Source organism: Loxodonta africana, chromosome 11, assembly GCF_030014295.1.
Source record: "Loxodonta africana isolate mLoxAfr1 chromosome 11, mLoxAfr1.hap2, whole genome shotgun sequence".
NCBI lineage: Eukaryota > Metazoa > Chordata > Mammalia > Proboscidea > Elephantidae > Loxodonta > Loxodonta africana.
In genome coordinates this window covers 49,078,692-49,092,366 of record NC_087352.1, presented here as the reverse complement: position 1 = coordinate 49,092,366, position 13,675 = coordinate 49,078,692, and the positions used below count along the sequence as shown (strand labels likewise).

At 39.5% G+C, this 13,675-nt stretch overlaps 1 protein-coding gene across 12 annotated transcripts in view; it reads left to right on the top strand.

Annotated features, from left to right (window-relative positions):
- NEDD4L (NEDD4 like E3 ubiquitin protein ligase) overlaps positions 1–13,675 on the top strand; it is a 373,007-nt gene that overhangs the window by 220,530 nt on the left and 138,802 nt on the right. For 6 of the 12 annotated variants that reach the window (XM_010586712.3, XM_010586713.3, XM_023543760.2 and 3 more), the window contains 2 exons: positions 1,061–1,099; positions 4,445–4,498. In XM_010586712.3, coding sequence (XP_010585014.1) covers positions 1,061–1,099; positions 4,445–4,498 — 93 coding nt within the window. The other 6 variants (XM_023543758.2, XM_023543754.2, XM_023543757.2 and 3 more) reach the window with 2 other exon arrangements.

The window sequence follows — 13,675 nt, the reverse complement described above, 5'->3', positions numbered from 1 at the left end:
TTTAGAATTTGGATTCAGTGTTGAATGGTGGGTGGAGAACATGCTGATTTTTAAATGCCAGATTGGTGTTATACGAGTTCTATGTTTTGTATTTTTATGGTGCTTTGTGTTTTTTTTTTTTTTTTTACTTCTCCCTAAACTGATATGTTAAAGGAAATAGGTTGATAAAGGTAAATATCATTCTGACCAAAAAAGATCTGTAGCTGCTGGTGAGGTTGGGATTTTTCAGTCTCTAATAGATCATTTTTAAGAGGTGTGCTTATTTTAAAAAAGTATTATGCATATACAAATGCACAAACATGTATATATGTATTCCTTCATAGTAGGTGCTTAATCTTAATTTTTAAGAATGGTTGGCAGTCCATCTTTTGTCCATGCTGAGGGCGAAAGTACCCTTTCTGTGTTTTGGGAAGATACATATTTAAATAGATTGATACAGACATGGATGGGTGAATATATATAGAAAGGATTGAAGGATAAGTAGATAAATATTTTTTAACCAAGTTATATCAGAAAAAAAATTCCGTTTAGATTTATTACTGACCTTTTTTTTTCTTGTTGTAAAATCTGATCATCAGGATTGTTCTTCATGAAATGTTCTTCCAATGTCAATGTTTATCTAAATAATGAACACGTTCATCCTTCCACTACCCACTTTATTGCTTTTCAGAACAGATTTGTAGCAAGTTAGGGGGAAGCCCACAAAGTTCATTTCCGTCTTGATAGAATAACTGTATCAGGGTTAATTTTTTGAAGGATGTTTTTGTATTTTCATGATGGTCCTTTGTAGGTTCCTGATGTTTTTCCTTCTGGTGATGCATGCCATTTATGATTTCATATCTAATTTAGGAATCATTTGTTTTATAAATACATCCCCTCCCCATCTAGTTTTGTTTATAGAACAGTCTCAAATAATCGACCAAATGTTTCTTTGATGGTCATTTCAGAAATCTCCTAGCTATTTATTTTATGAAGAAAAATGTTTAAGCAAATATGCAGACTACTGACTATTAATGTTGTAAAGCTTTAAAGGGTTATTTTAAGATAATTTCTCTTCCAGACGCTGAACCCCAAATGGAATGAAGAATTTTATTTTAGAGTAAGTATTTTATATATGTATGTTATTTGTTATTGATAGCTAGATTGATATATTATTATGATCAATTTATATTGAAGGAAAGCTGTTGAAAATGTTTACCAAAAAATTCTTTTAATAAGAGAAATGGTTAGGTAACATTCTAGTGTGTCCCATATTTTGAAAGACTATGAGTAAACCAAAAACCAAACCCATTGCCATCGAGTTGATTCCAACTCATAGTGACCCTACAGGACAGATTAGAACTGTCCCAAGGGTTTCCAAGGCTTTAAATCTTTAAGGAAGCAGACTGCCACATCTTTCTCCTACAGAGCAGCTGGTGGATTCGATCCACTGACCTTTCAGTAAGCTACTGAGTGCTTAACCACTGTACCACCAGGGCTCCTTAGACTATGAGTAAAGTGGTCACAAAATCTAGACTTGTTTCATTTGGGGATATTTTTAGGAAGTAAAAAGAAAGTTATCTAAAACCTACCATGATTAATCTCTTCAACTCAAGCTTTTAAAAATAGGATAAAATATAATTAAAACAATAGCTTAATTATTTCTAGGAGACATGGGGTATGGATCTTTTTAGACATAGAATAAAATAATAGAGCCAGCGTGATTAAAAAGAACTGTAAAAATCACCAATTAATGTTGCAGTAAACAAAGAAAATTTTTATAATTGACATACTTAGTGTGTACGTATGTTTGTAGTATAAAATTACTTGAGTTTAAATGTCACTGAATTACGTAACATTTCCTCAAGCTTTTATATTTAATGTCTAGAACAGCTGTATGTAGAAATACTGAATGCTGTGAATTACCTATGAAATTTCTGCTTAGTGAATTTTTGTGGTCGTTGGTTTTTTTTTGGTGCGGAAATTTTGGAAATACTAAACTGCTTAGCTATTTGATTAAAAAAATGATTTATTTTTCCTTCAAATGTAAAAATATTTCAGTTTGACAGCTAAAATGCTTTACCTCCAGAAATGCTCCACATAAGACCTTCTGACCAGTGCAGAGTTGCCAAGACCAATGCCATTCAACTGCCATTGATATTAGTCCCAATTTCTTCCTTCCAATCACAGTTGAATTGTATGTGCTCCAAACATGGATTACTGTACACAACATCTGCTTTCTATTATGTTCAGAGCTGAAATATGGCACTGCTATTTTAATACTTGGTGAGATTCTGTATAGCCTCTACTCAATGCATTTTAAATGTTTGTAAAGGTCTAAAAAGCTAAGGGGGCAGACAGATGTTATTGGCCCTTAGTTAACTCTCAAATGTCACTTTCTAATTGTAAAACTCCAAATTACTTAAGACTCTTTTCAGTTTAACACTTTGGCCACTATTATGTAAATTTTAGTGCATCCAATAATCTTTTCAACTATTCTGGGATGTAAACATACTTAGAGTTTTTTTTAATATTATTTTATTGAGTTTTTGGTGAAAGTTTGCATAGACTGAGATTATATTTTTGTTGACTCTTTTTGAAGGTCTTTTTTTCTTAACTCATTTCATAAATTTTGGGGGGGTTTATTAATATTACTGTAATGAGTAACACCCCCATCTCCAGACATTAACACAAACGTACAGATGCTTCGGATTTCATTAGAGAAAAGATAATTCTAATTAAGTGATAGGATGCTTTTTTTTTTTTTTTCTATTGTGCTTTAAGTTTTACTGAGTGCGTACTATGTGCCAGATCCTGCCATGGCCTGAGGATGCACTGGGCAGCAGCACAACTCTTCACAGAGCTTATAAATAGACACTAAGCAGTTCATCCATCTGCTTACTCTGTCACTAGGCTAAGGGCAGACCAAGGGACCAGAAGCAAAAGTCACGCTCTCTGCGTTTTGGCTGCCAAATTCAGTTTTGTTGTGTTGCCCACTGTGAAGCACTCACCAGAAGAACTGGTACCTAGGTAGACCTCAGTTATATCTTTGACTGTACCATTTACAACCTTTGTGACCCCAAGAAAACCACCTGAGGACTCTCATTCTCTCTGGCTTCCTTATCTCTCTCACATAGGTGAGATAGATTTGTTTCTAGAATTTACCAGTTGTCCTCAAGTTGACCCCGAATCATAGCAACCTCATGTATGTCAGAGTAGAACGGTGCTTCATAGGGTTTTCAGTGGCTTATTGTTTCAGGAGTAGATCTCCAGGCCTTTCTTTTGAGGTGCCTCTGGGTGGACTCCAACTTCCAACCCCTCCGTTTGTACCACCCAGGGACTCCTTCTAGGGTTTACTCAGGATAATATAAATAGAGCACTATATCTCACACATGGTTGGTGTTTACTAAGCAGTACTTCAGTCTGAATGATGATAAGGGCCATTTTGCTGAACTTTTAATAAAGCGAAAGGAAAAAGCAAAAGACATGGAAAGCCCAGTAGCTCTGACATTGGCCCTAGGATGCTTGATGCTCAAAGTGGGAACATCTTTTATGTCTTCATCTCTCTAATGGATCAAAGTGTGGCCTCTCTGAAGACAAGCAGACCACACCTTGTCCAGGTCCTGATTGCTCTGCCGATGAGCTGTGGCATCTTGACTAAGTTATTTCACTCTCCTGGTCTCAGTTCATCTTTTGTAGAACTGGGCTAATATCATACATCATAGGATTGCTGTGAGAATTACATGAGATAATGGATGTTTAATATTTAACAAAGTGATGGTGCCTAATAAGAACACATTTTTTTTTTTTTTTTAGTTGCTACTGCTACTACTATTATTTTCATTATCACTCTTTTCATTAGTGTTGTTAGACCTAAGAGAGTTTCTCAGGCATAGACCTTTGTGAAGGAACCCTGGTTGTAGAATGGTTAAGCGCTCAGCTGCTAACCGAAAGGTTGGCAGTTCGAACCCACCTAGCTGCTCCATGGAAGAAAGACCTAGTGATCTGCTTCCATAAAGATTACAGTCTGGAAAACTCTGGGCAGCTCTGCTCTGTCACATGGCATTGCTATGAGTCGAAAACCAACTCGACAGTACCTAACAACAACAGACCTTTGTGAGGATGTGGCTTTGTTCTGGGGGTGTGTGGGTGCATTTCAAAGAGGAGATTTAGGAACTCTTTCTAAAGTCAGAAAAGCACCTAAGAACCTTTTCTTCTGATATGCTTAAGTATTAAAAAAAAAAAAAAAAAATTTTTTTTTTTTTTTGGGTAGAAATAATATAGAAATGAATAATGGAAAATTTGATGTAGTAACGATAGGATTTCCAGAAGAGTAGGTTAATTGTTTATATATTAGACAATTGAGTTGGATGCATTATAAAACAATGTTCTATTTTTTCTGTCCCTTATTTCATCGTTTGAATGATTTGTATTCATTTCTAAATACTATCTATGTCCTTTATAGGTAAATCCATCTAATCACAGACTCCTTTTTGAAGTATTTGACGAAAACAGATTGGTAAGTGGATCCCTATTTTTGAACATAACTTCATTTTTTTTTAAAAAAAAAAACTGAATTTTTAGAACATCTCTATAACTCTTTACTTCTGGCCGTGCTGCCCCAAAACAAGATTACTTTTGTCCCACTATTAATGTAAAGTTCATAATTCTAACAGATATTTTTGTGTTGCTAGGACAGAAAGCTTAGCTGTGTGTATGTGTGTGTACTTCAATAAATATTAGTGACAGTCACCAGTGATAGTATTAGGCCATGTGGTTATGCTCTGATGTTGGAAATACAGAACGATAGGCAAATCTGTACAGAAGCCATCAGCACAAGTAAACAAACATCGTAGGTTTTAAAATATAAGCCAGACTATAATGCTATATCCCATTCAATAGAGAATCTATGGTGATTCTCTTTGAGGAAACAAAAATCTAATATTTAGCAGGTAAGATTAAGCTGTATTTTAAAAAGTGGTACTTTCTCAAGGGAGGTTATTAGAAAGTACCTTTAAAGACTCACTGATACGCCTGAGGCATGTGGCTGGTATAAACTAACTCCCTCACTGACTAGGTATGTGTGTGTGTAAGTATATGTGTGTGTGTCTATATAAATGATATCCAAATGATATAATTAACATTTCCATTTAGAAATGAAATTTCAGAAGCAAATCTGGCTTAAGGCATTGTTTTCTTCATTAACTAGAATGTATACTATCAAGTACCCATGAGCCATGTGTTTTGATTATGAAAATGAACATTATCATGTTACTTGTAAGCCTTTAAGTTACTCTCTGAAGTAGCATTATAACTCAGTTCAGTCAGTTATAGTCAAATTTACCTTCCCTGAAACTTATCCACGTTGGCTGGTTAAAGGAATGTTCTTATGGCCCCTCCTTTCAGCAGCATTCAACTGAAATGTCCAGTTTTTGAATAGCTTTAGTTTAATAAGTTATTCAATCTGCAGGAGCCTTAGAAAACAATTCGCTTTGCTCCCTGCCCTTGCAGATGTGAGAACAGACGTCTGTCTAAAGCCTTTACAGAATTTAAACACAGCAGTCAGTGGGAGCTCGGGGGTCCAGCCTTGCCAGTCTCCTATTTCTCAGCCCAGTGGTGGTGCATAGCCAGATCTTTCACCCTTATTTTAATACTTGGCAGTGTCTTCCATCTTATACGCTTAATATTCTTCTCCATATTAGAAAGCCAGCAGATTCTGCCTTGCCGTTCTGATATCTTTTCTGTTAAAATATATGGATTCTTGGTGGCTTTGCATTGAATTCCACATTTTGTTCCTTGGGTGATATTTAATAGTCCTACATAACAAAATCACTTTTCCCTATGTGCATGAAGTTGCTTTCTTGTTATCCTGAATGAGAGATTCTGCCGAGGGTTTCGTTTCTAGCGCTCATCTCTCACCCGTTGGACAGCGTTCAGTAGAGTAACAAAACATCCCTGGAGACACAGATGGGACCCATAGACTCATTCTTACTCTTTGATTTATTGAGTATAATAACACTTCTTCACAATGAATTAAGGGTCAAATCTGGAGGAAAATTGCCTCATGTCAGATGTTTTAATAATTCATTCATTTTCTCCTCTTGAGAAATTCCCTGTAACAAACAACAACAACAAAAGATGAGTCTTCCCATTTCTGTTATCTAAATAATGACTTGTTGAGATTACCTTGCCATGAATCCAGACTGTACTTTCAAGCTTAGTAGGGCAAAGCTTTACAAAATCCTGCATGGATCCAAGCTTTATCTGAAAAAACCGTGTTTTATATCGGTATCTAGCTTTGCCCTGAGCCATCCTGCATTGTTGTTGCTATACATCGAATGCTGGTGTTTTCTTTTTTCTTTGTTACCTGTTAATCCAGTTAAGACAATCTGTGACTGTACTGGTGCTTGGCAGTTTTAGCATTAAACAAACTAGCTTCCACGTCTCTCATCATGGTCATTTTTGGCATTGAAAACACATGCCTTTAGAAAACAGGTTTCGGTGTATATAAACACAGGGCTAATCCTCCACACCCTCGACTTCAGAACTGTTGACAAAGCTATGCTTCGCAGATTTTAAAATAAACTTTTTGTCACTCTTTGCCACTTGGAATCCCCCCCCCCCATCTTCCCCCCTCATCAATAAACCTCTTTGTTAAATAGCTGGTGTTTCTGGATCCTGGAGAATAGCAAGTTTAAAACGTAGAGCACATTGCCAAGTGAACTTCAAAGTTGGTGGCGGTTTTTTGAACATGCACTTTTGCTTTTATTTAAGTCCGTTTTGGTCCTTTGCAGACAGAGTAAGTTTCCACCTACATTTGTATCTTCACTGTGACAATATGGCTAACTTCTTACTGGGAAACGTCAGCCCCAGGCAGCAGTTCTTGTGTATGGGATTTAAGTTAAATTCCTATAAAGAACACATGCACAGCTTGCTTCAGTTTTCCTTTTTTTGGCATCGTTGGTTTTTCTCCTACCTGGCATATATAGGGGTGAGTGTTTTCTCCAGCTGGGTTCTTTTTCTCAAGTATGTCTGTGTCTGACAACCTCATTATGTGTGAGACAACTACACACACACACACACACACACACACACACACCCCCCTTTCAAATGAAAAATGTCCAAGTACTGGCAGGGGACAGAATGTTAACTTGACCGTGTTGTAAGTTGTACCACTGTCCTCCCCCACTTGCCTATTTTGTTCCTTGTAGATCATGGTCTAATTATTTTAGCATTCAAGGGACAGTAATTCTGAAGGGTGTGTAATCATATTTATAGTACGTTTTATTAGTTTGCATTCCATAGTGATAGTGTGGTGATGTCATAAATAACAGAGAAACATAACATCCGATGCTGCGAAAGGGTTGTCCTGCAGCCAAGGCATTTTACTTGTCAGTCCCTGGTGCGGTGGGCAAGGTGGCGGGAGGTAGGAACAACTGTGTGTACTGGTGTGTTTAAGTCCCTCGCATGTGTTCGAGAGAGAGCGTCAGCACTCTGCTTAGTTGAGAAACAGACGGCCTGTGAGTGTGATGTGGTTGAGATTTATAACAGCATGGCTCAGAGTGTGTTTGCTGCCCTGGTCAGCTGTGAGAGCTCCCTGCTGGGGCCACTCCTGTCTGATGGAAAAGCAGCAGCTGAGAAGGTGCCATTTCAAGCTCTTGCTGTTTTAAAAAAAAAAAAACAAAACATGAGAGCGAGAAGGAGGGGAAAGCTCTGCTAAGTCCACAAGCTGGCATTGGAGGGGGAGCGCACAGTCATGTGGTTATAGCCATCCTACCCTCTGTCACAGTGTGGACGTGAGCTTTTTGCTCTTATCCAATCATGCCTGGAATGCTGCTTGCCACTTGGGTTATTTCTGCTATCTGTCGCTCTTGGTGCCGCAGTGCTAACGGTTTGGCAGATGGGACACTTTTTCTTGGAGTTGATGTCTTTGGTTTTTGACTTCTGGCAGTGCCGGGACTGCTGTTGCCGCTCCTCCTCTCCCTCCCTGCCCCCCTCTTCACCATGGCCCATCGGCTTCGGTTTCATTTTGGCTCTGGTCGGAGCAACACAGCCCCCGAATCCGAGATCCTCGACCGGGAGCGAGAAGACGACTTTTTCATGGCATTCCACACGCTGCCCCGGAGGAGCGGCCCTCACCCCTTCGCTCAAAATGGTGGAGGGGAGTATGGCGGCGGCAGCCTGCAGGAAGGCGTGGGTTCGCTCAAGCGCAGCACGTCCATGTTCATCCCTCAGCTCCTGAACAACATCGATGCCCGTCCAACCAGGAGCTCGTCCGTGCAGATCTCTCTCCAGCGCAAAGCCGTGAACGGCCATGCCGACGAGTGCCCTCCACCGGACTCCCTTGGTGACGGGCAGCCCTGTGTGTTTTCGGACCTCCGGGAGGACTTTATTGTCCCCGTGAGAAGGTCTTCATCCCAGAGCAGCTCCCAGGAAACCTCAGAAAGAGAGACCCCGGAGAGTTCTCCTCCAAGGGTACCAAGGGATTTGGGACAACAGGTCAACGGGACCAGTTCTTGCGGCCACCGAGTGTTCTGTACTGCTCCTCCAGAGTCCCAAGAGGACGCTGAGCCCTCAGCTGCCCAGGGAGTGGACGACCATGAAACTCCTCCCGGGCTGAACATAAGCGGGGTCAGGATCCAGCACCGGGCTTCCAGTGTGGACATGCGCCAGGTGAGGCTGATGCCTTTTGGGTCTGAGGGACAGAATGGCCCTTCCACACCCGAGCCCAGGCGCTGGTCTCTACAACATGTTCCGGATGCTTCTGGTAGCTCTGGGAAGCGGTGCTTTGTCTTCCAGTTGCAGCAGCCCCAACAAGGCACTCTGGGCCTGGGTGGTGACTACAACTTTGGTTTCACTGGCACAAAGGGTGATAGGTTGGTGAGGTATCCCCGTATTCGGCTGGAGAGGAGTACCTCGTATCCCACCCAGCCTAGAACTGAGCGAGTGAGCCCCACGGAAGACCAGGGACATTCGGAGGGGCCTCGCTGCAGCAGGATGGGTCCTGAGATCCACAGGGCTAATTCCGTAGAAAGGACTCCGCAGGGTCAAGGGTGTACGTTTAAGATCAGTCAAGATCAAAATGCAGGGCAACAACATTTCCGAATTCTTGTAACTCGGGGGCCAGAAGAAACTCACCAAAATCCTGAGGAGAACAATTCCAAAAGCCCTGGCTTAACAGTAGCAAGCACCCCGGTAAGTTAGCTGTGTGTTTACATGTGGAAGGCATTCGGAAGGCACTGACTCAGACCCCGAGAGCTTATTCTGCAGTGCAAGCAAAATAAACTTCATCCTCTGTTTGGGGAGTTTCCCTGCTTCGGGCCAGTGTAACTTAACTTTTGGCTGCCATTCGGGATGATGGTGATTTGTGATCCAGTCTTTGGTAGAGGTCCATGAAACTAGTTAGCATTTCAGAATATATCTTTGCTTTAGGTCTTCAAAGTCAAGAGCTCTGTCTTTTTAAAAATTCCTTCTGAATAAAGAATTTTAAATGTTAATTACTTTAAATTGATCTGCCAAAAAATGAGCCAGTACCCCAACCTGTTGATATTGGAAATACATTTAAAAAGCTGCTTGCAAAGATCGCCTGTGACAACATTCAGCTTTAAAAGTATTCAGTTATCATAAAGACTACAGAATATAGAGAAACTCTTGAGTGTAGTCTCTTAGTAATTAAAATAAGTGTATGTCAGGTTTGACTGATTCTTCCTAATGGCTCTTTGCTTTAGGGGTCAGTCCTTCTTACACAATTTACTTTCTTTGTTTTTTGTCTCATTAAGTCATACCGAGGAAGAGTAGTCGTACTTGGTGGACGATAAGAATATGTTTTTGAAGGCAATTGACTTATGGACCAAGGCTGGGGGAAACTGTGATAGGGACTCAGGGCAAACTGATGGGGACTTGTTAATGGTCAGATCTCACGGCCGCGCAGCCTAACACTGCCCACTTGAGTCTCTAAGCCAGGAATGCTGTATATAGAATGGTAAGTGCCCCATCTCCAGCTGTGGAAACAGACACCCTAGAACAGATTTTGGCCTTTTCTGCTTGTGTGTTCTTGCTCTCTCCCCTTTAGTAAAATGGAGTGCAGAAAGACAGCAGCTAATGCCACCAGAGTATGATGACTCTGCAGCTTTCCTAGTCTGTTGTGGGATGAAAACTTAATCAGTTAGGTTTCTTTTACTGGTAATCACTAGCCAAGAGGTGCCCACTTAAAGAACAAGCTCCTTATAGTTTGAATTGGATTTTTTCCCTGGATTTCATGTGATTGTCAGTCTGAGGATATGATTATGAAGTTATCTAGGGTAGGGGACTTTTTGTTTGGACTTCGCTTACGAATTGTAACTTTTCAAAGTGAGTAGCTGAGAGTTACTCTGAAATTGTGTTGTCTTTTGTTGCTTTGTGTTAGAAATATTTTTTGCCATTCCAGTAAATTTGTCACTGCACTATCATCAGTTTTTACTGTTTCAGAGGTATAATTAGATGCTAAATGCAAATATTACATTCTTAACTATTCTTTTCAGTGTTACATAGTTTTAAAAATTTTTCTTCCCGTAAACCCTTTCTTTTTTTAATTATCTCTGTAGGGTCGTCGGAATCAACTCGATGGCAATGGGTGGGTTTTTTTAACCTTTTTATTAGGAAATGGCTGAGTGATTTGTCTTGGTCTGAGCCAGTATTGTTTATTATACAATGGTACAAACTCAGTAGAATTTTGTTATTATAAAACCCGTTGCCATTGAGTCAATTCTGACTCGGAATGACCCCATAGGACAGAGTTGAACTGCCCCCATAGGGTTTCTGGGAGTGAAATCTTTAGGGAAGCAGACTGTGGAGCAGCAAATGGGTTCGAAGTGCCAGCCTTTCAGTTAGCAGCCAAGCATTTAACCACTGCTGCATCAGGGCTCCCTTTTGATACTGTAGAAGCTTTTATTCCCCACCCTAAGAAAGTATCATTAGGACAGTGGTAGGCTTTATCGAGCAGAAAAATTTCATGCTGAACATGGACCACCTATCACATAAAGATCAATAAGCAAAATGCATTTCCTAAAGTTTTAATAACTTTAATTATTTTAACAAAAACTTAAATCATTTTGCAGTTCAGATGCCGAAAACAAATGAATTTATGTAATTAAAATCCCATGTAGTTAGAAGTTCCTAGTGTAATTAGAAAATACATAGAATATAAAAAAAAAATGTGTACCCTTCTTTCAAAGACAGTTCCAACATACAAGGTCTGTTGTAGGGAAATACACGTCTACAAATGTGGCAGAGCGGTTCCATGATGAACATGAAATTTAAAATTCTGGACAGAGAGCTCTTCTCAGAGTAAGTTCCGTCTAGTGAATAGTAGTTTTCATTTTCATGTCTGTATTTTTGTACACATACAAAAATAAGTAAATGAGTGTTAAGAATCTGATTTTTTTTTTTAAAGCAAAAGCTTTTTTAAAAAAACAAAACAGGTTGAAAAACTGAAGTGTCCACTCCATTCAACAACTTTGTACGTGTTTCATACAGGCAGGGGTGTTAAGTGTAGGCAGCAGCTGCCACGGCCTTTTTTATCTTGAGCAAAAACATTCATTTGGGCGTCTACAGTCTGGCTCTCACCAGCTTTCTTGATGTTTAAAGTATCTGTTGGTTTGGCCAGAGGGCATTTGATTATTAGTGTACGTGAAAAATTAACTAAAATTAATTCCAGCCTAGTCCTTGAATGATGTCTGATGTCTTCCTTGATTTGGTAATGCCGCTCAGGATTCCTTTTACAAACGTGCTCGTATTTTATAGGCTTTACCTTGCGCCTTATTACAAGGTTAAGTTGTCAGTACTTTGTCTGTGCCTCCCAAATATCCTGCAATGACTAAATCTAAAATGCAGCATGACTCCAAAAAAATGTTAACCAGCTAAATTCCTATTAAAAATAAAGGGAACCTCTTGCAATGATAATTTTTCTGCCCAATCTGATACCCTCAGTAAAGGAGAATTGGCTCTTATTGTCATCAACTGCAATGAGCTATAATATCTTAGAGGTCTTAGAATGTATCGTGGCAAAATTAGTAGTCATTTAATGAATAGCTGAGTTATTGTCTTAAATTAGCTTTTGGGCTATTTGATTTGATTTGTGAACTTCTTAACTGTATTTGAGTTATTCCGAGAAAGTTGCATCAGTTTTTTTCCAGCATTTATGCCCCCTTTCCACATGATTTTGTGCATAACTACTACTAAACTCTGCATTTGACAAGCTTTAGAAGCCAGCTTTTTAATCCCATTAATGTCATTAAGTGTTTGTTAAAGTCCACTGTGTATATAACATTACATTAGCTACTTGGAAAGTTTCAGGGACAATCTCAATTTCTTGCTGACACAGATTCATAATGTAAACAGGGGGAGAAGGCCCCACAGAGGCGGAGCAAGGGGGTGAGCCAGAGGGGTGCACTTGTCCCAGGGCACAGGTTCAAGGGAGTAGCAGACAATGCATGTAATGACATTCCAGGTGTCACAAAAAGGAAAGGTGCCTGACTGAGGCAGCGGACAAGAGGGGGGAAGGCATTTCTGCTGACTTGTTGCTGCTGTCAACATCTGTTCATCTTGAAATTGGGGGTGGGGCAGCAATATAGAGATTGTCCTGGGCACTGGAATTGAGGGAGGAGACACAATTTAGAGATTGTCCCTGGGTGCTTGTTGCCCTCGCTATGCCTCTGAGGCCCCATGGGGGCAGAAACATGAATTTTAACACTTGCCACATATACTAATAAGAAAGGGAGTGTTCCTTCTTTATTTCCATCACAGGTTCTCTGTTGTTTTCTCTGTGCCCTGTCAATGGACATACACTTTACAAAAGTAGTATAATAACCCTTTGTGATTAAAATTTTATTTTACTGAGCAACCAAGGAATGTGCAAATTATTTTTAGTTGGAGTCTATTTTAGAGAAGATGATTTTCGTATACAAAAAATTTTGACATTAGTAATAGTTGCGGTTTTTTTGTTTGTTTGTTTTGCTGTAAAAAATAATTCTATGCATGTCATATGTATAAACCACTCTATTGTTTTTTTGTTTTTAAAAAGGCAGCAACATAATGGATAAGAAGGATTCTTGATTTTCTTGTCTTGATTTTCTCTTGGTTTCTATAAAGTTTTTTTCCCCCTTGAATACAGTAATCTCTCTTAATGTAGCCATATATGCGAATATTCCAATATTATTTAAGTTAGAATTTCAAATATGGTAAAGAATGGTTTGGAAAGTTTTGTAGGCAGTGCACAGTTTTGGCATCATATGTCACTTGACATGCAGTGCTAGCTCACGTTTCTATAGCACTTCACTGTTCGAGGAGTGCTTTCATTTATTTCACTGAATGTGTACAACTACCCCATCATGAGAGCATCGTCGTACTTGGCCTTCCCAGTTATCATGGTAAATAGTGTTATTGTTTCAGGTGAAGGTACTTGACATTGTGATTAAGTGTGATAGCCAGTATATACTACGATGTCACTTCCTGTATGCATAAAGGGAATTCGAAGTTTTATATGTGTACACGCGCACACACAAATAAACCCTGGTGGCACAGCTTTTAAGTGTTTGACTGTTAACCGAAAGTTGGGGATTTAAACCCACCCAGCATCTCTATGGGAGAAAGACCTGCCTATTTGTACCCATAAGGATAAAGACTGGAAAACCCTGTGGGGCAATTCCACTCTGTAACA